Here is a 25,811-nt window from a genome sequence, read left to right on the forward strand (position 1 = left end):
TGCATGAGCCTCCTGTCCCCCATGGCTGTGTGAAGCCAGTTCTCTCCATGTGACCCACCCCCACGTCTCTCCTCAGATCCCCAAGTCTCCTCCCTTGCTCAGCCCAGAAACTGTCCTCTTCCAGACCTGGTCGGTCTTCCTCTCTGCATCCTGCCCACAAGCTTCCTTGGATAGATTCACATTGGATTTTAATTAATTAATTAAAACATTTTTTGGGGGGTGCTGGGGATCAAACCCAGGACTTTGTATACATGCTAGTCAAACACTCTACTACTGAGCTACATTGGTAGCCCAGATTCTGATTTTAAGTGTTGGAAAATAAGAATGTGGTTGCTAATATGCTAATACACTTGGGTTCAGTTTTACCTTTTTTTTTTTAAAATCCTAGTTACTCTAAAAAGTTTAACATTCATTTTTTAACATAAGAGTCCAAAGTAACTCAGTATCCTTAACCTCTTCTAAAATAACACAAGACTTAGAATGATTTAGCTCTGAGCCCTACTGGCTTTTGTGCTAATGCCCAGTGTTTTAGTTCTACATAATATATATTTTAAATTTTTAGCTATAGATGGACACAATGTCTTTATTTTATTTATTTTTTATGTGGTGCTGAGAATTGGACCCAGTGCCTCACACATGCTAGGCGACTGCTTTACCACTGAGCCACAACCCCAGCCCCTTAGTTCTATATTAATATTTTAATTCACAATTTTGACATTGCTTTTAGTACTTTGTAAAGTTAAATTTTTTTGAGTCTACATAGTCGCCTTCTTTACTCATTGTTTCTTGCAGTGAATACTTTTTCTTCCTAATATATATATTCCTTAGCAATTCCATTAAAGAGGTTTCGTTGGTGACAAATTCTATTTTCGCTTGACAGAAAAATCTTTTCTTTTGGCCCCCTTTTTTTATTTTGCAGTGCTGTGGGTTTGAACCCAGGACTCACAAATGTTGGGTTAAGTCATCTACCATGGAGCTACCTCCCTACCCCTTCTTTTGGCACCATTTTTAAGAAGACAATTTCACTGGTTATATACTCGAGGGGACAGTTGGTACCTGGCTGCACTTTGGAGATACTGTAATACTATTTCTGGCTTTTACTGTTGCTATTGGGATATTTTTTTGTATCCAGTCTATCTCTTCTCTCTGGCTGCTTTTAACATCTTGTTTCTGGTGTTCTGCAGTTTAGATGTAGTTTTCTTTTTAATTATTCTGCTTGGGATCCTTGGGGATTCCTGGATCTGATGATTGGCATCTTTCATCAATTCTGAAAGACTCTCAGCTCTTCCTTATGGTAATGTTGCCTTTCCTTTTTTTTTTTTTTTTCTTTTTTCTTTTTCAAACTTTAATTAGACATAAATTGAATTATTCTGTTCTACTTCTTTGTCTTCTACTATATATTTGTCTCTCTGGGCTGCAATCTGGCAACTCTTTTAGTTCACAAATTCTCTCTTCAGATGTATCTAATCTGTTATTCAATCTGTTCACTGACTTTCTAGTTATAACTATTATAGTTTTCATTTCTGAGAGTATTATTTGCATTTTTAAAAATATGCCTGTACATATTTGGGAGACTCTTGCTTTCTTACCTTTTCAAATTTCTATTTTATTTCTTTATGCATATTAAACATTACCATTTTAATAATTCTACCATCCATGGTCTTTGTTGGCTTTATTCTATTATTTGACACGAAAATTTTTTTAGTTGTAGACACAATTATCTTTTTTAAAAAATTTGTTTTTATGTGGTGCTGAGGATTGAACTCACTACCTCACATGTGCTAAGCAAGTACTCTACCACTGAGCTACAATCCCAGTCCCTATAGTTTGAGATTTTTGTTGCTTTTCATGTATTTAGTGATTTGGAATTGTGAGCTCATGTTCCTTGAAACATTATCTATGGGAAATCATCATCTGGGTTTCAACTGTACTCTTCCAGATAGAATTTGTATTGGCTTTTGCTTGGGACTTGGGGACCTACCAGCATAGAGTTTTTTAAATGAAAATTTCAGCTACAGTTGCTTTGAACCAGAAATTGAGTGTTATGTTCTGAATTTAAAGCTGAGTGTATGGGTTTTTGGTTAGGGATTCTCAAGGAAAGATTTTTTTTCTCAAACTTTTTTCTTTTATTCACCCAAAGCCAAGGCTGTCAGATACTTATTTTACACATCTCCCCATGCAAGGCAGCTCTAGTTGAGTTTCCTAATTCATTCTATATTGTTTAGACTCTCTTTCCTTCTCTTTCTCTCTCTTACCAAGTTGTCCAGGCTAACCTCTAACTTAGGACCTTTCCACCTCAGCCTCCCAAGTAGCTGGTATTACAGGTGTGGAGCCACCACATCTTGCTCTCTTTTTAAAAAAGATATGCCTTCAGAGGGCTGAGAGTGTGGCTCGGTGGTAGAGTGCTTGCTTAGTATGTGTGAGGCCCTGGGTTCAATCCCTGATACTGGGGGCAGAGAGGAGAGAGAGATGTGCCTGTAGTAGAAAACTGGAAGGCAAACATGCTTTTCCTAGTGACATGTTTTCTGAATTTGATAAGTTATTATTTCCACAATATATGGGCATCATTTGGAGTTTATTAGCCCTTCATTGGTTATTACAAATAACAGCACTATCTCCCATAACATGTACTCCATTCCTTAAACTTCAGAGGCAACAATTTCAATTGTGTTAGCTGATTCTTTTGATTTCTACTTCTACATTCTGCTTTGATATGCTTATATAGGCTTATATAGGGCTGAACCCTACCACATGTACATACCACATTTTGTTTATCCATTTATCCATCAATGGACACTTGGGTTGCTTCCATTTGTTGGCAGTTGTCAACTGGTATCTTTGAGTTCCTGATTCTCAATTCTTTTGGGACATATCTAGAGGTGGAACTGCTAGATCATATGGTGATTCTATTTTTAATATTTTGTTGAGTGACTGTCATACTGTTTTCCATAGTGGCTGCACAATTTTATATCCCTACCAGTAGTGTGCAAGGGTCCAATTTCTCCACATCATTACTATACTACTATTTTCTGTTTTTTTTTTTTTTTTTAATATGCTTTTATTCAGTATTGGGGATTGAACCCAGGACCTTATACATGCTAGGCAAGTGCTCTATCACTGAGGTACATCCCTACCCCCACTTTTAAAAAATAATAACCATTCTAGTGAGTGAGAAGTAGCATCTCATTGTGGTTTTCATTTACATTTTTCTCCTGATTAGAGACATAGAGTATCTTTTCATGCTTTTATTTATTTATTTTTTTTTAATTTTTATTGGTTATCTGTATATTTTCTTTGGATAAATATCTATTCAAGTTCTTGGTCCATTTTGTTGCTTTTGAGTTGTAGGAGTTCTTCATATATTCTGGATATTAATCCTTTTTCAGGTGTATGATTTGCAAATATTTTCTCCCATTCTGTAAGTTGCCTTTTCACTCTGTTGACAGTGTTCTTTACTGCATGTGAGCTTTATAATTTTCATGTAGTTCAATTTATCTGTTTTTTGTTTTATTGCCTGTTGCTTTTAGTGACATGTACCAGAGAAATAATTGCCAAATTCAATGTCATGAAGCTTTCCCTCTATGCTTCCATATCAGAGTTGTTTAGATGTAGCTCTTATTTATTTTTACATGAGATCTTGCTATGTTTCCCAGGCTGACCTCAAACTTCTGGGCTAACGTGAGCCTCTCACCTTACTCTCCTGAGTAGCTGGGACTACAGGAGCATGCTACTGTACCTATTGGCTTGTATGTTTAGATCTTGGATCCACTTGGAGTTAATTTTTGTATATGTATATGTTAAGGGTTCACCTCTGTTCTTTGGGATGCAGATATTAGTTTTCTGACACTACTTGTTAAAAAAAACTATCGTTTCCCCATGGAATGGTTTTGTCACTGTTGTTGACAATCATTTGATCATATATATGAGGATTTTTCTTTTTCTTTTTCCCTGAACTCCCATTCTATTCCACTGGTCTGCCTTTATGCGAGTACCACACAGTTTTGATTACTAAAGCTTTGTAGTAAGTTTTAAAATCAGGAAGTGTGAGATCTTCAACTTTGTTCTTCTTTTTAAAGATCGTTTTGGGGCTGGGGATGTAATTCAGCAGTAGGGTACTTGCCTAGCATGCACAAGACCCTGGGTTTGATCCCTGGCACCACAAAATCAAACAAAAAGAGATTGTTTTGGCTATTCAGGGTACCTTAAGATTCCATATGAATTTTAGGATGGATTTTTCTGTTTCTGCAAATGTCATTGAAATTTTGATAGGGATTGCCTTGAGTCTATAGATCACTTTGGGTAGTATTAACATCTTTAACAATATTAAGTCTTCCAGTCCATGAACATGGAAAATCTTTTCATTTATTGGTCTTTTTAAAATTCTTTCAGCAATATTTTGTAGTTTTAAGTCATTCGTCTCCTTAATTAAGTTTATTCCTTAGAGGTTTGTTTTGTTGTTGTTGTTTTTTGCTTTGTTTTGATACCAGGAATTTAACCCAGAGGTGTTTAACCACTGAGCCATATCATCAGTCCTTTTTATATTTTAATTTTGAGACAGTATCTCAGCTAAGTTGCTTAGGATCTTGCTAAGTTGCTGAGGCTGGTCTCGAACTTGCTATCCTCTTGCCTCAGCCTCCCAACTTGCTGGAATTACAGGTATGTGTCACAACACCCAGCAATGGATTTCTTAATTTCCTTTTCAGATTGTTCACTATTAGTATATAAAGAACACAATTGCTTTTTTGTGCATTGATTTTGTATCCTGTAATGGGGATTTCTAATTCTCTACATGTAACCTCTCTCCACCCTGCTTGGAAATTTGGAGGACTTTTTCTTTGTATTCTTGTGTTTTGAGATTTCATGATCATAGACTTGAAGTGAGTCTACTTGTAGCCATTGTACTGGCGTCTAGGAAGGTCTAATGGTTTTTTAGATTTTTCCTCCTGTTTTCAGCCCCACCTTCATCTGTACTTCCAGAGATACCCACTACTGATAATTCCTGAGACTTTTGAGGGCTTTGTAGTTTACAATAGCCCCCTCCCTACCAGGTTTTCCATTTCTGGCTTAGGATTTAGGTTTCTTGGGTCTATGAAATCAGTTACCAGCTTTCAAAATTTTGTGTGTCTTATTTCCTTTTGTGTTCTCTTTTTTCTTATGGTTTTAAAGTACCATTTTAGTTGATTTTAAAGTAGCCATCTTTAGTCAGCAATTCTCATGATTTGGTTCATGATTTGGTTTAGTAACTGAAAAGCAGGTGTGAGGTGTGTCTTTTAGATGTTAGTTGATTGTCATGTGTATGAAAATTTAATATAAATGTTTAAACGAAAGTAATGTTTTGGGGATAAAAACCTCTCTTATTCCAGATAAAACATTCCTATATACCAACTGAACTGGCCAATTTTTTATATAACTTGAGAATGTATACTTTGAGCTGACTTGTCTTGGTGGGCCATGTTTAAAATCAGAGGTTAGACTTAGGCATTCCATGATCATGGAGGACACCTGAGACAAACGAATGCTCCTTGAGTAAAACCTTTCTGCTACCTTCCCCCAGTGGTAATACTGTAAATACCCACCATACCTGAGTCAGCTGACATTTGCAAGACCTAATCTGTGGCCATGGGATGTTTCAGTTCATCCAGGTCTCCTATATATAAACTGTCACAAAACAAAATACTTGAACTATGCTGGATTACTTGTAATAGCTACGCCTCATACTCTTGGATGTGTTGATTGTCCAGATAAGAAGCAGATACCTAAAGAATGTTTCTTTATTGCCTGAAATGCCTATAGTTAGTTCATCCACTATTATGCAGCATTCCTTTCAAAAAGACGCATGTGATAAGTTTCTCATAGAATTTAGTATCAGGCAAAGACTTGTTTCTCTAGGAAAACCTTCCTTTTGCCATACAAGTAGAACTACATAAACAATAGCATTTCCTTATTTTCCCCTTTTATCCTGGCCGTTAGTAATTCAGAGGCACTTGGGGTTATAACTCATTGAGTACTTCTTATGAAATCCTTTCCTCTCTCCCTTTAAATAGCTTCTCACCTTTTTGTCTTCCATTTTAATTATATAGGTCCACAATCCCTTGACCACAATTCTAAAATGCAGAAAGACTTAAAAATGGAATGCTTTTTTAAATTCATGAAGCTTAGGGTGAATATTCATATGTCACTACAGAATACTAATGTATTTGATTTTAGGGCACTATTCCAGAACCCCTTTAGGGACATTACATAACATGTAGCATGCTCTCTCTAAAGCCTGAAAGATTCTCAATTCCAAATTGTAGCTAACTCGGGATTTCAGACAGGGGGCTGTGGACATGTGAGTGTTTGAATGTGGGACAATCCTCACATATCCTTTGAAGAGCAAGCATGTGGCATGGAGAGGTTCCCAGAGGGCCACAGTGAATGTGACCTGATGCAGGAGGAAGCCAAAGAGAGACCTGCTTGTGGTGCCATTGGTCCCTTTATCCCAATGCCCATCTCCCTAGTCACTGATGACATTACCTGTCTCTTTAACTTCTTGTGGTCGGATTTTCTGGGACAGTTTCAGAGCACATTCAAGGTCATAAACTTGAGACCGGGTGAACTTCAGTTCCCTACGGAGCTCATTAATTTCCTTGATTAAGGAAACGTTTTCCTTTAGAAAAGAAGGGACAAGAGTGAATATGGATGAATGAATGACTGATAGACACAAGGCATGCCTCCTGGGATCGAGGGTGGGGAATGGACAGTGTTGGTCTGGACCCAGGTGGACTCTCTGGATCTTCATTGGGGCATGAGTATATTTAGCTTGCTCATTGTTCAGCCTCTCAAGGTAATACCTAACTTACTTTCAGGTGAGCTCAGCACTATTCCCATCCATCTGTGCTCTTTTGAACATCAGCAATGCTTTCCTAAGCACTTTTTATACAACTTTAATGTATCTAAGCATCATAATAACATTATGGCTAGATTCTATTACAATCATACTTTTTTGGGTGGGTATAGGGATTGAATCCAGGGTCTCACACACACTGAGCACACACTACTACTGAACCACATGTCCAGTCTCTATGATCACAATTTTATAGAAGAGAAACCTGAGGCACAGACGTGTGTAACTGGCCTAAATCACACAGTTAGCAAGTGGCAGAGTCAGGAGTCTAAACCCAACAGTCTGCTTGGGCTCTTAAGTACTGAGCTATCCTTTATTCATTTTTTTCCCATTCATTTGTTGAACCTATATTTATGGGGCATCTACTAAGTACCTTGGAATGAAGAAAGAAATAAGACATGGTCCCTGTCCTCAACATCATTCTATTTAGTAACACAGAAAAATAACCAGATAATTAACATCAGTTATATCCATTGGAAGTATCACTGATCTTGTTTATGCCTGACAAATGTCCATCCATCTCTCCACTCACCCACCCATCCATCCATCCATCCATCCATCCATCCATCCAATACATAGTACTGAATACCCATTATGCACTAGTCACCGTGCTGATCCTGGGGTATTTTCAAAGTGACACCTGGCCTCTGCTCTTGAAGAGTTTACAGTTTGGGGGGCAGATATGGGCCCACTTTAGCATGCGGCCACCTTGCTAAGATGGAGGGTGGGGTCACAGAGGAAAGGCACTTAGCCATGCCTGAATGACCAACGGATTGCTAGGAATTGACCCCTGAGCTGAGGCTTAAGGGAATGTCTAAGGAGAGGGTAAAGGGTGTCCCAGAGAACTGGAATAATAGAAGTCAGGACACAGAGGTACACAGGACACAGTTGACGTGGGAGGAACTGTGGCAGTTTTGTGTCACTGTGAAGTGGGACGGGAGTAGAAGGGAGCAGGAACGAAGCTGCTGGAGGCCAGCTACTGGGGTGCTGCATGCAGGTCCAAACAGTCTCTTCTCCTCTCCCCACACCTCAGGCTTCTACCTTCCACTTCACATTTAGCACAGGGTCCCCCAGGTGGCACCAGGAGGAGGCCCAGCCCCATGGGCTTTGCTCTTAGAGCCGCTGGCCTCACTGTTTGGTTTGCTTACCGTACAGCCTCGCTAGGACTGTGAGCAAATCATCCGAGCACCTTATTAAAATGAAGCTGCTGATTCAGTGGGTCTTGAGGATTGGGGGGGCTGAAAGTCTACATTTCTAACCAGCTTCCAAGGGATGTTGCTGCTTGTCTGCAAGCCACACTCTGAGCAGCAAAGCCCTGCAGGCCAAATCTACATGAAATGGGCCTGCTCCAGGAATGAACTTGGGGCACAGTCTCAGGAGTGGGGAGTATGGAGTTAGGGCAGGGCAAGTCTCAAACACCTTCTCACCGAGCTGGGCTAGATAAGCCCTTCTCTGCTACGGGTATGTGTCCACCAAGCCAGGAGGGTGCTGGGACTGCTGAAGACATCCCAAAGATTCCTTCCCTTCAGAGACTCTTCATTTAAAGACAGATCCAGACCTTTAGAGCTTCAGTATATCACTTAATTTCAGTTTCTCTCATTAAAAAAAGACTCCCTCAAAATGCAGTCTGTAAAAATAAAATTAAGGAAAAAAAATAGATTCCCTCCCTCTTGGATGAAGTGCCCAGTCCTCAGTGAACAATCCCCTGTTCTCTGGACCAGGCTTTGTGTCTGTTTTTCTGAGTCGGCAAATTTTCTCCATCTAATGCTTACCCTTTTAACCAATCCAGGCCTTGGTGATGAATTGCCTACATTTCCTTTCCAGAAAAACTCTCTGCTAGTCTCCTCCCCTGGAACTTCCCCATGCCAACTTTATATCATGACATGATTGATTCAGTAGGTATTTATTGGGTGCTAAAACCCTGGATCCTGCCTTGCATGTAAGAGGTGCTCAAAGATGTTTCTGGGATGGATAAGCAAATCAATATCAATGTGGTGCACACCAGGTTGAAATAAGAGAAGCTATTTACTAATAAAGAAATTACAAACCAAGGGTAAGGGTCAGTATAGGAGACTAGAACACAAGGGAGGGTCTTAAAAGAACGATAGGAAAGGACTGGGGAGATAGCTCAGTTGGTAGAGTGCTTGCCTCACATGAACAAGGTCCTGGGGTTTAATCCCTAGCTCCACAAAAAAAAAAAAAAAAAAAAAACGAGCCTTAAGAAAGTCACAGGCAAACTTGCTGACTTGGGGGCTCTCTCTACTCTTCTTAGTTGGTTTTGCTTAGCTTCACTTCTGCTTCATTCAGTAAAGTAATATTGATAATCAGAATGAAGACTAGAAACTTAAAGTACCATTTTTTAATCCTCTCAGGTTACATATTTGGTTATTTCCTTTTCTTGGTCATTTCCTTCTATTTTGTCACTGACTCCTACTGAAGTGGGTCTGAGCTGCACCTTGCACTCACCCAGCTGTGACTGTAACTGGCTCTTGGTCCCTCTCCCCTCTACAACTGTTATGGTCCCAGGGACCCCTTGTCCTAGTTTCTCCCCTCCCCCTGTACCAGCTACAACCCCGCGACTGGGATTTCTGGCTCATGGTATATTTTGGTATGATTCTTTCTGATCTCATGGCCAGCCTTTGACACTTCCATGATCCCTCCTTGTCTAAATAGGCCTTTCTAGGGCATGATTCTGTCCTTATTAGAGTGTGATTGAGGCCCATGACTCAATGAAAACGGAAGCTCTTATTTTGTTTGTCCCTTTCTTCCTTCATTCAAAAACCAAATCATCTACTACCCAGTTCTTGAAAGTTTGATGTGTACTGGTCATTGTGCTGGAAAAGGGAGGTCCCTCTAGGTTCTAATGCAGAGAGATGGTATCTGAGTTAGAAGCAGGGGCCCAACCCAGTGTGAAGAAGGTTCTCAGGGGAAACAGAGGTTGGAGAAAAGAATTCCAGGCCTGGAGCCAAGAGGGAGCAAGCAGAACACAAACACTAAAAGCTTGCTATTAAGAATGAAAACAAGAGTAGTCATAATTGCAAGGGTTGATTGGATCCTCACAACATAGTAAACATTTTACATAATCACCTCATTTCATCCTTACAACAACCTTATAAAGTAGGCATTATCAGACATGTTTTGGATGAGGAAATAAGGTAGAGGATAAAGGGCAGCACTGGGTTTGAAGCTGCCTCTTTGCCTCCAAAGTGCCCTGTTCCTCCATGACTGCTGCTCTTACCTCCCATTTACCTCCATTCCAATATCTTGCGTAGTGTAATGGCCAAGGACATCCCCAATAAGTACAGCTTGGGTTCTTTAAAAAATGTTTCCAAGGGTGGCATATGTTCTGAGGAGTCCAGAGATCACACTGAGGTCAACTGTATGTACATTTGGTAGCTTTGTGAATTAAAAATTACTATACAAGGCTTTTGAGTCCTCTGTTTTGATAGCTCCCTGGTCAGGATGGCTTTCACGAACTCTTCCAAATCTCCAGACCCCCATCTAACTACTCAGCTGCAGGAAAAATCTGACCTGAGACTCATTGAATGCATAGTCTGGGAAATGTGAAAGACTGACTTGGCTAGGGGAAGCTAAGGTCCATATAAATGGAAATTTCTAAACAAAGGGCTATGCTGAGCTGACCAGGACTGCCTTAGGCCTTTGGAACAGCCTGATGACCCTGGCAGATCTTTCAGACAACCTTGATGGGCAGGGCAGGGCAGGGCAGGGCAAGGCAGGAAAGGGAATGTCTATAGCACCCCCTGCTGGCCATCTCAGAGTCAGATACCTTTTGAAAAAGGCAAGCAGCAGATGTATTGCTCCAGTAACTTGGAAGCCTGGCATCCAAGGTGTCTTTCTGAAACCCACAGTTGGTGGGAACACCATCTGTCTCATTGTGCAAAATGAGCCATCTCAGACTCCTTTTCGGCTCTTATTTTCACCTATATCCTGTGTGTAAGACATTTCTATTGGTCATTTCTACTCTAAAATACTTTCTTACATCACAGCTTGCTCCTTTCTAAGCCCTCTCATTTACCCTTAACAACAGTAATCTAATGCATTTCCTTGCCACCTGACTGTCTGCCTGCCTGTGGAGTACCTCCAGTCTGTCCACCCTGCCAATGGAGTCCATCTTTATCAAACAAAGACAACACCCCTGCCTCCTTAAGAAGCCTTGCAGGTCATGAATGTGCTCAGGATGAACCTCATGATCTTGGCACGGTGTGGAAGGCCCTCTTCAGCCTCACCCTAGGCTACCTACCAGGCTACCTACCATTCCAGTGGGCTCTTTCTCTCTGCCCCTAACAAACTGAGGTCTGTGGACTCATGGGTCTAAAATCACCCCTGCCCCTTTCCTTTTTTTTTCCTCAGGCAATTCTCTCTGCCTGCAGAGTTCTTTTCCCTAGTTGATCCCTGACCACCCTCTGTCTGTCCTGAGCTCATCTCAAATGCCCCTTCCCTCAGAAATCTTCCATGGCATAATTGTGCTCTGCTTTTCCCCACGAACCCACTGTACTGGGATATGCCATATGGAGCCGAGATTACTTGAATCTGGTCCAAGTTCCCCATGAGGAGCTTCTTGAGGGTAGGGAATCTTGGAATCTTCCATGGCTCACACAAATCTTGCTGTGTAAGAGGCTCTTGAATGTGACATGAATGAATGTGTGTCCTAGATGTTTGTATTTTGTAGCAACTCTTATTTCCATATCTGCGAGTATACTGAGGAATGCAGTGGGGAGGCCCCAAGCTCCTATCTGAATATACAAATGAGAAAGTGGCCTCATTTTTTGTTATTTTCTAATGAGTAGCTCTCAGATGCCATGTCCATCCCAGCTTTCCTCAGGTGCCAGGGCCTGGCAACTGCAGACACAGTTCCAGCAAACTCCTGACAAACACATGCCAAGGCAGCAGGAGTCCCTAGCCACCAGGCTGGGGGTCTGGAGTCAGTTGTGCTGTCCCCTCACCCACCCCCAGGAGCAGGCACCTGGCCCTTGTTGTGAGGGGTTTCTAGGCTCTCCCACTTGGTTTCTACCTTGCTCCTATATACATTCTTTGCTAGGAAGAAGAGAAGGGAAATGGAATTTTTTTGTGCACTGATTCTGTGCACAGTGCCTAGTGCTTTAATCTCATTCAATCCTCATAGTAACTACCAAGGTGGGTGTTTTCCTCTCCATGTTGTAGATAAGGAGGGCGGCTCCTGGAGAAGTCAAGGAATTTACCCATGACCTCCTGGCCAAAGAGTGTCAGAAGCAGCATAACTCAGATCCACACAGTGACAGCGCCCGTTTGCCTTCCACACCCTGGCTGGGAACATATTCCAAGTTGAGATTTGCTTGCTTAAACCCTGCCATCTGGCCTGGCCCTGGCTCAGTCCTTCTCTAACTTTAAGATCAAATAAGGAAACAAATTTTAGCATCCAGAACAGCAGTTCAAAAGTTTTCCTTTTAAAAAATCTTCCTAACTTTTTGTAAACAGACTCTTACACAGAGCCCCACTGTGATCAGCAAGGGGCCTCTGGTTGAGGGGCTGTGAACTCTGAGCCCTGCCCACAGGACCTCTTTCTTGCTCCCTGTAGTTGTCTGAGTCACTTCTCTGGATTCAGAGGACTGCAAAGCACCTAGGTTTACAATGCTGCTTGGGAAGATGCTCTTCTGGGGACTGACCTTGCAGGAGAGGCTGGGCTGGATTGGGCGGGAGCCCTGCTGTGTCTCCTCTTCTCCCCATCCCCACCCTGGCTCAGGGGAACAAGGGGGAAAGGGGATGAAAAGAGGGCACATGCCTGTCCTGGCAGCCTCATGTGGACTCCTGCACCCTACAGTCAGCCTATGGTCTTCAGTTCCTTTCTCTCTCCTCCTAGGACTGACATTTGCTTTGGGCATCTGCTTGGCATAGATTAAAGGACCCAATCTTCAGAGGACCTCTCAGGCCTGTGTGCCAGTGCAGGCAGAGCACAGATGAGAGTTCAGCGATGACACCAGCCGACAAATGTTCCTCTGTCACTCTGGTCCCACTGCCTACTTTGCTGCATTCCAGCTCTTTGCTGCTCCATGCTCTGGGCACTTGAGGCCCCTTGCAATGACTCTGTGTGGGGCTGCTGGTGCAAGGGCCCTGCCAACTTTCTGGGCCTCTGACTGCTTTTGTGGCCCAGAGTAGGGCAATGGTTTGACAGAGGAGGTGGGGCTGGCTGTAAAATGACCTGAGATCCGTCATGCCTGGCTCTAGTTTCAATCCACCTGCAACTTGTTCCCATTCCAGCATTTTAATTAGGGCATTAAAGAAATGTAAGTATAAAAAGGTATGTGTTTTATAAATGTGATTCCGATGTTCTCTTTTGATATTAATTCACATTACTTGCCTCATATGATACTGATACCCAAACAGAAATCTGGCAGGTGCCTCCTGACGGGCAGTCCTGACAACATGCTTGAGTGAGGGTGGCAGTAATGGGGCCAGGCTCTCTGAGCAGCCCTGTGAAGGATCATGGGGGGGTGGATGTGAAGAACTTAAGTCAGAGTGGGGCCAGCTCAGGTGGGTGCGGTTAGCTCTGAACTAAGAGATAAGGGTAGGGACCTGAGGCACCAGAAAAGTGAGAAGAGGCAGGTGAGACAGGCGTGTCCTAGCAGGAGGGAACAGCAAAATAAAAAGCAGCAAAACAAAATAAGATGAAACAAGAGTTAGAAACAGAGGAGGGAAGAAGGGAGAGAGTGACTTAGGAGAGCTAAAGTAATGTGGACGAAGGTCCCAAGGGACGGGATGCCTGAGAGGAGTGAGGCAGGACACAGGTGTGCTTTGGATAGGGTTGGAACAGGAAAAGGCAAAGGGATGCCTAGGAAGGCTCCTTGGTGGGCTCTTGGCCACGGTCACAGCCAGGACAAGTTCTGAGACAACAGAGGACAGGAGCCAAAAGAGAGCTGTAGGGAAAGCTAGTGGGTTCCCTGGATGCCTGGGAGCCCTGAGGATGGGTGGTCCCGGAGGGACCCTCCACCGCCATCTCCCACAGCTTGGCCTCCCGGGGAGCTGGGGGGTGCGTGCTGGTACCTGCATGATGCGGACGTAGTCGGTGCGGTGCAGCTCGCTCTCCTTGAGCACCTTCTTCTTGATCGTGGCCAGGTTCCTCTCCAGATGCTCCCGCTGGCGGGCGTACTCCTGCTGCAGGTCTGTGTTCAGCCCTGCGATCTCTACCTGATGGGGCCGAGGGGGTTCTCAGCGAGTGGGGAGGCCCCAGAGTGCAGGGCAGGGCAGGGTTGCACGGGGAGGCTGCTCACCTTGTCTGCCCGCTGCACGTACTTCTCAAACAGACCTCGGACCTTCTCCTTCAGCAGCGGGGGCTCCTGGATATACGCCACACAGTTATGAAGGTCTGTCTTAAACCATTTGACCACCGCTTCCAAGTCCCGCTCCTGCAATCAGAGACATTTACTTCTGGCACTGTGGGGCGCTCTCCAGGTAGAGGGGCAGAGACTGCAGATGGAGGCAACAGCACAGAAAGGGGCAAGAGACACCTCTTCTGGGACTTACAGCTGCCTGCCAGGGGACACAGTAGGCATGGAGACCTACACAGGCCTAGTGGCAGCCTATGGCAGCACTGAAACTTTCATGCTGCCTGGCTGGGCATCTGGTCTGAAGAACCTACAATGCCTGGCTCTGGATCCTTGAGAGACCACACACACGGCTTCCTTTATTGGCTCTGGAAGCCCTTCAGAAGCACAGGCCTTAAAAGATGAAAGGAAGCTCACATGTCTCCTCATATTCCTCTAGAGCCAAAATAGATGGTATCATCACTCTCTGGCAAATCCCCAGCCAGGGCTTCCAGAGCTCCCCTTACTAGCTCATCTGGTGCTTACCCCTCCTGACAGGAGCTATGGAAGGGTGTGGAGAAAACCCCACAGGACTGGGCAGGTTGTTCACCTGCATATTTGAACTAGTGCCCCCTCTTCAATCAGGTTTTCTCTGATATCTGAAAACTCTGACCCTGACCTAGAAAGGGTCTCTCCTTTCTTTTCACTCTTCTAACTCTTTGTCAACATTCTATAATATTCTGCCTTGCATTACAATATGCACATGCCACAAATAACCCATCAGCTTCTCCAGCTTGTGAAGGACAGTATTTTAACCAGCTCATATTTGTAGCCCAGCAGCTTCTGGTATTATCTCAGACAAAGTAAATGATTGACGTGGAGGATGGAAATTCAATGTGATTCAGCAAATGTTACCAGGTGGCCTGTGCTGGGGATGAAGGTATAACTACGTCCTGGCCCAGGACCAGAAGACCTTTCTCAGACTGGCTCAGGATGCACTAACAGCTGTGGGTGCAGGATGAATTTCTTAACCTCCTAATTCTTTGGACTGACTGTCCTTGTTTATAACATAAAGAGACTGGTTTGGATGACCTCCGAGATTCTCCTGGCCTCAGCAATCTTTTGGTCATGAAAACCTTTAAACACTGACCACAAATGACCTCACTGAGCATGTTCTTCTCTAGGCCAAACAAGGCAAAAGCTAAGAATGTTCCTCCAGTACTGTCTTCCTACCCCTGATCACTGTTTCCAAGTCGTTTTGTAGTCTCAGCTGAATTCTGAGATCAGGCAGCGCTGTGGGCAAATAAAGAGCATAAAATGGGAAGAGTGTTTTAGCGATAGGTTGGTTGTCTCTGAGAAGCCAGCTGCCCACTGCAGGCAGGTGCCAGATTTCAAGTCCAATCATGCCAGACTCTGAAAATCCTCACACCTTCTGTCTCTCTTTGCGCATCTCCTGATCCGTGGCTTTTAATTTCTGCCACAGCTCTGTGATGTTCAGCTCTAGTTGTGTGTTCTGTTTATGGAAACGCTCCAGCTCAGCTTCCATCTATAGAGAACAAGGGAAAAAAACATCAAGAACAAGAAGGTGAGAATATGAACATTATATTTGAGAACTGAAGTCTTCTGGTGGGTACGTTCCCCAGTACTAGGGCATTATTTTTCAATGTCTTCTGGAACAAAGCTTTTCTTCTTACTCCCTGCCATCCTAAAAGCCCCTACCTCCTTGACCGATGTGGTGACCCAGGGTCATGCATTTCTATGGCATGCTGGGAAGTCTCCCACTTGGCTACCTTCCCTTTCCTTAACTGCTGATCCCTTTCTCTTCTTGAATTCCTTCTAACTTGTTAACTCTCAAGTACTGAAATCTCAACTATAACATGAGGCAGGTTTTCCAGGGAAGCCCCCTCTTCACCTGCTTGGTGAGGTTGTAGTGAATCTCACCCTCAGGGGTCGCAGTCATTTTAAAGCAGAAAGCTTAGACTAAAGCAGAGAGTTTGAGGGACTGGCATGGCACAGAGGTGTCCCCAACTTAAGGCATAAAACAGTAAAGAGGAGGTTAAGACAAGACCTCAGTCTCATATCATTCTCATGAAAAGGTCTTAAAAAATATAACTGAAGGGTATCCCATCTTCAAAGGAAGATCGGGAAGCTACCAGGGACCATCTGAAAGATTTTCTGTTCATGGCTTCATGTTGTTAACTAAAGATGTGTAAATGGTAACTGAAACTTCCCATTAGGACGAGAGGGGCTGTCTGTGAGCTTGCAATGAACTGGTCCCTGCCAGAGCAAAAGGCGATGCTTGATTTGCACCCGAAATTTGGTGGACACCAGGATCTTGTTACTAGGGAGGCTCAGTGATGGGGGGATGTGCTAGTTCATTGGATTTTTTTCATGGTTGGGTGGAGTACCCCCAAATCTATCCCAGGCCCTTTGCTCAGGTCCAAGGCTCTTGACTTTGTGGGTTACCAGAGGCCCTAATGAGCCACATCCATTCTGGACAGGAAAAGGGAACATTTTGTTATTGGGAACATTTTATTACGACAGAATAGCCCTTTTACACAATACCTGGCATAAAGATGGCACTATACATATCTGAGGGAATGAATGGCAGCGTGAAGGGCAAAGGGAAGCCATGTGAACAGTGAGGAGGGGCTGAAGCCACTTGCCTCTGGAAAAGGAGTAATAAGATAAACAGGGAGTGTTAGCGAAGCTATGTAGAGCCACCTTGGACAGGACACACAGCAAGGGTTGTCTCTGCACAGCCAGAGAAAGAATGTGCCCAATAGAAAGGTCTGCCCAGCTGTCATGAGCTTAGGAATATAGAACTTATTAGAGGTGGTTTTTGTCTTCAAGAAGCCTCAGGACCAGAGGGATAGGAGAAGTGAGTCAGAAACGAAGGTGGAATGGGATAAACACATCGGTGGTCAAGGCGGAAAGTGTCCTGTGCATGCACAGAGGAGGTGAGCAGGTGACCCCCAGAAAAGGGATGCTTCAGCTGGCTTTTGTAGGAATAGTAAGTATTAGAGTACAAAAGAGGAGAGAGAATTGCAGGCAGAGAGAAGACCACACACAGAGGACCAGGGGTGTGGGCAGCCTGGTGCATCTTTACCAGTGGTTCCAGGTGGCTGCAGGAGGGAGCAGTGGGGGAAGGACAGGAGGAAGGAGCTGGGAAGGCCACCTGAGCTGGGTCATCCAGGACCAAAGGTAGAGGATCAAATGATGAGAAATTTGGTCTTTATCTTGAAAGATCTGGGACTGCCAAGGTTTTGCCAAGAGTGGCCTGAGCTGCCTGACGCAGAGGTTCCACTGGAAAGAGCAAAACTGGAGCCAGGCAGACCAATCAGGAAGCTGCTGCTGGGGCCCAGGTGAGAGATGATAGTATCCTGGACCAGGCAAATGACAGCTGTAAGAGAGAAAGGGATTTCTCCTGCAGGGCTCCCAAAAGTCATGCCTGAGTGCCTACAGTCATCTGTGGCTCTCTCTCCAATTTTAAGTCAGCAGTGACAAATTGAGTTAGAATGAAAGAGAGATACAGGATGGCATTTTAAAAATCTCTGCTTTTTTCCCCCCCTAAGGCAAAGCCTCAAATTACTGTTTTATAGAAAAAGTATGAAACATGTAAAATTTGAGTATTTGACTGGACTGCCAGAAGGCTAGCTTAGTATTTGGAACAAGCACCCCTTTCCAGGCATGGGAACTCAATCTACTTTTCCATACGTTGTTCATCACACTCAGTAATACTCAAAGTAGTGGGGCAGGGCGAGAGACCGTCTCCTCCTGGCCCCCACAGGACATTTGGCAATGTCTGGAGACATTTTGGGTTGTAACACCCTGGGAAGGGGATGCTACTACACCCAGTGGGGAGAGACCAGGATACTGCCAAATACCCCACAATGCACAGAACAGTCCTACCACAGAGAATCAATAGTGTTGATGTTGAGAAACCGTTACTAGATGAATAAACAAATAATTAGAAACCAAAACAACAAGGTTCCAGAAATCTCTTCCCTAGGAAGAAGATAGGGACCCTGGAGTTGACAGTGAAAAGTTGGAAAAGTGTATGTGAGGGGAGGTACCTGAGCCAAGGAAGGTTATGTGTTCAGTCAGAGATCTCAGCTCTACACATGAGCCAAGGGCTTGAGGCCTCCTTCCTGTGGAAGAGGAACTTCACTGGAGATCTACCGTGGGTGGGCTGAGTAAGTCTGATTCCCTGAGGAAAGTTCCAAGGTCAGAGGCCCCTGGAAGGAACCAGGCCCAGATGTCAGCCCTGGCGACATCTGGCATGGGGTGGGGTTAGGAGGGGCCTTGTTCGAATCATTCCCAAGACACAAGCATATACTCTGCTGAGTATCGATGCCCTGCTTGGCCCCTATTACTGTCTGGGAAAATATGTTGGGGTGGAAAGTAAGCTGAGTTTTAGCAAACTATGGATCTGATCTTAAAGCCAGTGGACAAATATGTCAAATGAGGAGTGAGAAATGGGATTTTCAGGGGTCTGCAGCATACTGACCACCCAGGAGAATGGGGGCTCCAATCTTTCTCTCATCTTCTTGGGTTGCTGCCATAGTCTGAATATTTGTATCCTTCCAAAATTTATATGTTGAAACCTAATCCCAGGGTAATGGTATTAAGTGATGGGGACTTTGGCAGGTGATTAGGTCACAAGAGTTCTTCATTCCCTTGATTGAATCAGTGTCCTTATAGAAGAGACCTGAGGGAGCTTGTCAGCCTCCTTTGCCCCTCTGCACATAGCAGTTGCCCTCCCAGATATCAAATCTGCTGGCCTCTTGATCTTGGACTTCTTAGCCTTTACAACTGTGAGGAATAAATTTGTGTTGTTTTTAAGTTACCTGGTCTAAAGTATTTTGTTAATGAAAGGACTAAGACATCTGCCATTTTTGGCATTCCAGAATGGTAGGAGGCCCTGAGGAGGCAGCTCTGTGGTCAGGTGAGGTCAGAGAGAACAGCCGGCAGCTACTAGGAAGAAAGTCACTGCCACAGTCTCTAGATTCCCCCCACACTCCCTTCCCTGGACTAATCCCCATCTAGTTTCTTTATTGGCCCTTCTAGAGAAAAGGGGTCTCTTCAGTGGACTGACCAGCACCAGCATCATAGCTCCTGGGCCCCCGATTCTAGTGGGATTATCAGTGCTGACCTACAGCATAGTGCCTGTTGTCCTTATTTAGCACAAACACCTAGAGAGCAGGATGCTATTTTGTCTAGACTGGTCAGGGAAGGTTCCCTTGAAGAAGTGACATATCAGCTGAAACCTAAAAGATTCAAAGAAGTCAGTCATGTGACAATCTGGGGGAGGAGCCTTCCAGGCAGAGGGAGCAATCCTTCAGAGGTCTTGAGATGGAAAAAGCTTGACCTGTTACAAGGGATCTGTCAGAAAACTGGTGGATGGAACAGAAAACAGGGACTTGAGATGAGACCAGAGAGCCAGGGCGAGGTCAGGTGGTGCAGGGCTTGTGGGACTTTGGATTTTATTCTGGGTAGGATGGGACACCATTCATTAGGGCATTTGCTCTGACCTCTCCCTGGAGACCAGGCCGAAGCCTGGAGTTGAGACCAGATAAGAAGTGGTGGCGGCTTGGAGGAGGGTGACAGCAGCAGGGGGGGAAGGAACAATGGATTTGAAATGTCTTTTGAAAATTGATTGGATAAACGTTAGTGATGATTTGGATATAGGCTTAAGAGAAGGGACTGAATCAAGAAAGACTTCTGAATTTCTACTTTAAGTAACTGGGTGCATCATAGTACCACTTTCTGAGAAAAAAAAAAATTGGAGAAAGGGTGAGGTTTTAAAAATGAAGAATTAAGAAGAAAAATAAAGATTTCAATTTTAGATCAACCACAGACCCCACCATTAGCTATTTTCTGCCCACTGAGAGGAGCCTGACAGGTAAACAAACATCACACAGGAATGCAATGTGTAGGGATCCAGGGGACAAGGGGGAACACTTAACCTCACTGGATTCTCAGAAACCCTTTCCAACTGATCTTGCTTTTAATCTCTTCCCTCTCTACTTCATCCTGTTTGTTTCCCAGAACATTTTCTTAATTGTGCCCTTCTTGGCTCAAGAGCCTTTGAGGACTTCTCATTTCTTATCAGATTAAGTCCAAACACCATGCCCTGGCCTGGGCCCCACCATTTCCAGTCGAGAAACAACGTTGAACTGGGCGGTTGTGCTTGGTGGTGAGAGGCCACTGGCTGAGCATACACTGCCCTCTGGTGGTTGAAGGCCCAGCACTGGGTCTCTGGGTGAAGGCCTAGGGCTGGCACACCACAGGTGGAGGCAGGCCCCCAAACTAGCCCACACCCTACCCCAGGCCTAATTCTGGAGCATTTGACTTCTACATTACTGGGCCCTCCTCCACTGTGCCAGGGCTTTCCCTGTGGCATTGTCCGTGGAGTGGAGGCTGCACACACCTAGGGAGCAGAGAGGGACTAAGAAGAGTACTTTGATTCCCCTGAGGCTAATGTGGAGTAACAAGGAAGAGCAGGCCTGAAAGGTGAGAGGGTTGCACAGGGCTCTCACCTCCTGAATCTGTTCCTTCATCACCTTGATCTCATTCTCTCGAGGTTCTATTTGCTTCTTCAGCTCTTTTATTTTGTAATCAAGCACAAATTTGAATTTCTCTAGTTCTTGATTCTTCTTTTTTAGATCATAAATTCGTTTCTCCTGGGGGTGAGATGAGTGAGAAGTGAGATATCACAAGGCTCTGGCACATGGAATCCTTTTAGGGCAAAGAATGTAAGTCCTGTGATTCTCCTGATTGAGCAGGCCCAGTCTTCTCTGTTCACTGGGGATACAAAGGTCAACTCTCTCCCCGCAGGCCATAGCACTGACTCCTTAGCCTCTGTGCTTGCCTACTGGGTTAAAGAATTCAGAATCTGCCTTTAGGCCAGGAACCTCACTCAATCACTCATTCACTCTCACTCACTCATATGTAGGTTGTGGGCAGCTACATCTCCCATCCCACACTGTAGTTCTTCTACAATGTGATCTTGATGCTTCTATACCAGCAGATAGAATTAAAGTTCCTCCACTTGCATCTGGCTGCACTTAAGACTTACTTATTTGTCATTCAGCAAATATACGAAGGGATGCTGTGTGGCTTTCAGGACGAGGTCAGAAAGGCTACATGGCTTCTACCTGGCTCTCTTGGGATACTTACCGTGGGCGAGGTCGTCTTCTGTCAGAGCTCCCACCATACTGAGCCCTCCAGGCTGGACGGCACACTTGGGGCTCTGGTAGAAGGACCCAGCTGAGCCCAGCCTCACTGCCATCCCTGCCAAGGTGCAGGGCACGTGGAACATTTGATCTTCTCGCCTCCAGCTGTTTGTATCGCCCCCAGTCTTCCCAGCTGGGTCCCAGACATCAGGGACAGAGACAAGCCATCCCATTACACCCTGTCCAGATTGCAGACCCACAGAATCTGTGAGCATAAGAATGCAGTTGTTGCTCTTAATCACTAAGTTTTCAGGTAATTTGTTGCATCGTAATGGCAATTGGAACATGGGTCTATCCATTCATCAAAAATTTACTGAATGGATATCTTTTGCCAAATATGAGTGTGGCACAATCTGTCCCTCAGGAGAAGACATTAGCTAGGAAGGCAGATGTGTTAACAAACAATTTAAGCTGTGATTGGTGTTGTCAAAGAGGGAGGCACTGAAGGCATCGTATGTACTGAGGGTGTTCAACAAACCCTGCTGGGGCATCAGGTGGTGGTTCACAGGGGAAGTGAGAGGTGGGGCTGGGGGGCTGGGGAGGAAGGCAGGGTCTTGCATAATGGGTTAAAGAGTTCAGATTTTACCTTGTAGTCCAGGACTGGCAAACAGCCTGGGCCAAATTTGGCCTGTTGCCAATTTTGTCAGGTCTTATGGAACACTGCCAAGGTCATTCGTTTGTTTTTTGTTTATGGGTGTTTTCACACATGACCCTGGCCTCTTTCTTGTCATCCCTCCCCCTTGAGAATCTGAAGAGAGCTTTGAGTCTCTCACCCAAAAGTCCACATTCAAAAACAAACATTCATACACAGAAATGGCTTGTAGGTACTATCCCAGTTAATCCTCACAAGACTCCTTGATACAGGTGAGAAATGCAGGCTTAGAGAAGATGCCCAGGATGCAATGCTGGGTAAATGGAAGGGCCTGTGCTGAAACCTACTTACCTAACACTGAAGCCCATGTTCGCCCACAGGACAATTCTGCCTAGCTAAGACAACAGATGCAGAGTGTGTGGAGAGGAGAGTACGGAGTCTGGATTTGCTCAGAAGGATGATATTAAATTTTGCATACTGCGAAATTCTACCCATAGAATGTGTGTCTGTGTTCTGAGCACTTTGTGAGAAAGGCATCTTCAAAAGTGATTCTAGTGCCCTAAGGTACCCAGTAGTCACAGGTAAACCCCAGGGGAGTCCCTCTCTAACCAGGGGGACTAATGTGGGCAATACTGTGGGTGAGCTGCCCCCAATATGCAGATGGATACCTGGAGCTGTGAGGGCAGGGGCCTTGGAGTCCTGTCCCAAGTTCATCCTGTATACACCGTGTGACCTTGGGCAGGATACTCAATCTCTTGGAACTCAGCTTCCCGAGCCATGAACCCTAGGTAGTCATACCCTGCGGTTGTTGGCAGAACTGAGTGTGTCATGTTAACAGTAATTAGCACAGTGCCAAGTACACCACGGGCACCTCGCTGACTGCTTATCCCCAGAGATCAAGTTAAATACATGTGTTTCAAGAAGCAGGGACCTTCTCTGTCCCAAGCCTTGCCCTCATGACTTGGATCCCTCTGGACCATGGCTTGGAAGGACAGAAGATAAGCCTTCACCTTATCTTGAATGGTCTCATCTCTCTCCTGGATCTCTCGTTTGAGGCTTTGGATGTCTTTCTCCAGGGACTTGATAACTCCCTGCAGCTTCACCTGCTCTCCCTTCAGGGTCTCAATGTCGTTGGTTCGCTCTTCGATTTCCTTCTGCAGGCTGCTGAACTGCAGATACAAACAGCAACAGCAAAGACCCCTGAAGTCTTGGAGCTCATCTCCATTCCTCCCAAATGTCTTGATGCAAAGAACTTCTCATCACTGACCAACTGTGAGTTGGACCACCTCTCCTCTGTCAACTGAAAACACGGAGCACACAGCATTTCTGAACTTTGGGGAGTAAGTTTTTGTAGAATTTGAGGGGGCTCAGAAATTTCCCAGGTCAAAAAGATGATGGAATATTCTATCCAATAAAATCCAGGTCCATCCCCTGTATATGAGGATGGCCTGTCTCTGCACAAGAGGCTCCTGATGCCTGCGTGGACTCTGGGTCTTCCATCATCACACTGACCTTAAAAGGTTGGGATTGGTGGCCCACCAAGGTCACAGAGACTGACCCTACCTGATGAGCCATCTTAGCATGTCCAAGACGGGAAGGCAAGACTGTCCCCCAGACTTCCTAGCAGAATGATTTCTAATATGAAGGAACACAAGTTCGCTTTGAACTTGGCTTCTCTGAGGCTAAAGGTTTGGTGAAACTACGACAATTCTACAAGGACCTATAAACTGAATCATTCGTCACTCAACCATAAGTGAACTAAAAATACCTGTTCCCTTTGTAAACAAAGCTCTTCCATCCCATCTCCCTCTCCCACCTGAGCCAAGGACACTTCCAGGCTTAGAAGACCTTATTTCCTTTTCTGATCAATCTTACTTGGAAGTGAAAGCCCAAAGAGAGCCTATCAGTGCACGGGGGAGCTCAACATCCCCGTGAAAAGGAGCGAGGCAGCAAAGCCAGGTGGCTGCCTTTTCAGAGGATGTGGCAGGGTCTGTCTGCCTAAAGATGCACCTGCCAGAGCCCCTTTCCTAACCTGCTCACTGGAGGTGAGGACACTCAGGTGAGAACTCTGCACAGTACCCAGGGCTTTCTGTTCACCTGTCCCAGCTTTCTCTGCAATCCTGCCCTTGCCCATTCCCAGGTCTTTCAGGGAACAGCTCGATACCTTCTTCCTCATAATGCCTGTTTCCCCCTTGAGCCGCAGGTTGGATTCCTTTTCATCCCGAAGTTTTTTCTCGTATTTGGTTTTGATATCTTGGATTTCTCGGTCTTCATCTTCTTCAATCTGCTTCTTGGTCTCTTCAAATTCCCTCAGCTGTTGCCTGACATCCTCCTGGGCCTGGCTCAGAGAGAGGGAGAGAATGCAGTCATGGGAGAAGGGGCTTGTGATGCTGAAGAGCCCGGTCATGGTGAATGGGAAATGAGTGTTATTACAAAAATGGAAACAGAAGCCATGGGTTCCCTGACCTGTCCACTCTCTTCCTGTCTCCCTTCTTTCCATCCAGGTCTCCATCCAGGAGACCTCAGGCTCCATCAATCCATCACTTCAACCATACACTTAGCAACATCCCCACATCCTATTTTGCCTCTGGTCTTGACACTGTCACCCAGGCTTCCTATGTTTCCTTTACGGAACTTGTGACAGCTGTAATTTTATATTTATTCATTAAATTACTTTCTCTTCCATTAGATGTAAGTTCCTTGAGGGTAGAAACCTTGTCTCTCATGCCCACCCCTGCTACATATGGGCGCACAGTAGCTACTCAACAAATAGTTGTGTAAATACAACTGCTTTCCTTAAGCTAACCCATCCTGCCCTTTCTCTATGAAAGGGATGCATAGTACCTCTTCCAAAAGGGTGGTTTTCTCTTGCAGCTTGGCCTCATAAAATTCAGTCAGCTCCTCCAGGGCCTGGCTCTTGGTCTCATCATTATCCCGGAGCTGTTTTTCATACTCTTCCTGCATCCTTTGGGACTTGAGTTGCAGCTCCTGGTATTTCTCATATTCTAGAAGCAACTTTTGGTTGTTGCAACTTTCTGGAGAGAAGCAACAGGGAAGGTATTTAAGGTGGGTGAGCAGAACCAGCCTCAGGGGCATGCAGCAACATAGCGTGCTTTCGCACCCCTTCCATGCAGCCAGAGCAGCTGCCTCTGGCACCAAGATTCTGAGCCTGCAGCCAACTCCATTCCCTCCTGCTCTGGGCAGAAATGTTACTAGGAAGGTGCAGAGGGATGTCTGAAGGTTCAGGGCCACGAAGACTGTCCTAAGTATGCAAAATAGGTATTAGTGCCCTGGTTTTACAGAACAGTAAGCTGAGGCTCAGTCAGGTTAGGTGACTCCCTAGAGCACCCAGCAAATGAGCAGTGAGTCTGGGACCCAGGTCAGTCTACATCTCCTACTGGCGTGCAGGAGGTGTTTAACATGGGGTCACAGAAGAGGTAAACACACAGGAGTGAAAACCAAGGTGAGTGCTGGGTGATGAATGTAACCTGATCATAGTGAGGGACATATTCCCTGGGACTTCTGCTGTGCCTGGGGGACTCCTGGTGTTTGCCCAACCTGCCTCCTTCCACTGCCAAGCAGCCACCCTTGGCCCACCTTTATTCTGCTTATGGGCTCACCCAGGTCTTGCAGTTCCCGGTTCTGTCTGTCTATCAGGTCTTCTATGCGCTCACGGTGACTTATATCCTGCTTTTCTTTTTCTGTTCGTAAAACCTAAACCACAAAGTCACATTTTCTCATTTTTGCAGAACTCTGAAGGCACAAGGAGGATGAGAACTACAAGTGACAGTTTGTTC

At 45.0% G+C, this 25,811-nt stretch overlaps 1 protein-coding gene across 2 annotated transcripts in view; it reads right to left on the reverse strand.

Annotated features, from left to right (window-relative positions):
• The window catches only part of Cfap57 (cilia and flagella associated protein 57), a 61,240-nt gene that overhangs the window by 3,663 nt on the left and 31,766 nt on the right, over positions 1-25,811 (reverse strand). For both annotated transcript variants that reach the window (XM_047552581.1, XM_047552590.1), the window contains exons 14-22: positions 25,635-25,728; positions 24,859-25,049; positions 24,179-24,352; positions 23,025-23,183; positions 20,727-20,870; positions 15,614-15,730; positions 14,152-14,286; positions 13,925-14,068; positions 6,517-6,649 (exon numbers count right to left, since the gene is read on the reverse strand). In XM_047552581.1, coding sequence (XP_047408537.1) covers positions 6,517-6,649; positions 13,925-14,068; positions 14,152-14,286; positions 15,614-15,730; positions 20,727-20,870; positions 23,025-23,183; positions 24,179-24,352; positions 24,859-25,049; positions 25,635-25,728 — 1,291 coding nt within the window. The remainder of the gene's footprint in view (positions 1-6,516; positions 6,650-13,924; positions 14,069-14,151; positions 14,287-15,613; positions 15,731-20,726; positions 20,871-23,024; positions 23,184-24,178; positions 24,353-24,858; positions 25,050-25,634; positions 25,729-25,811) is intronic.

The sequence above is a fragment of the Sciurus carolinensis genome, chromosome 1, assembly GCF_902686445.1.
Source record: "Sciurus carolinensis chromosome 1, mSciCar1.2, whole genome shotgun sequence".
Lineage (NCBI taxonomy): Eukaryota > Metazoa > Chordata > Mammalia > Rodentia > Sciuridae > Sciurus > Sciurus carolinensis.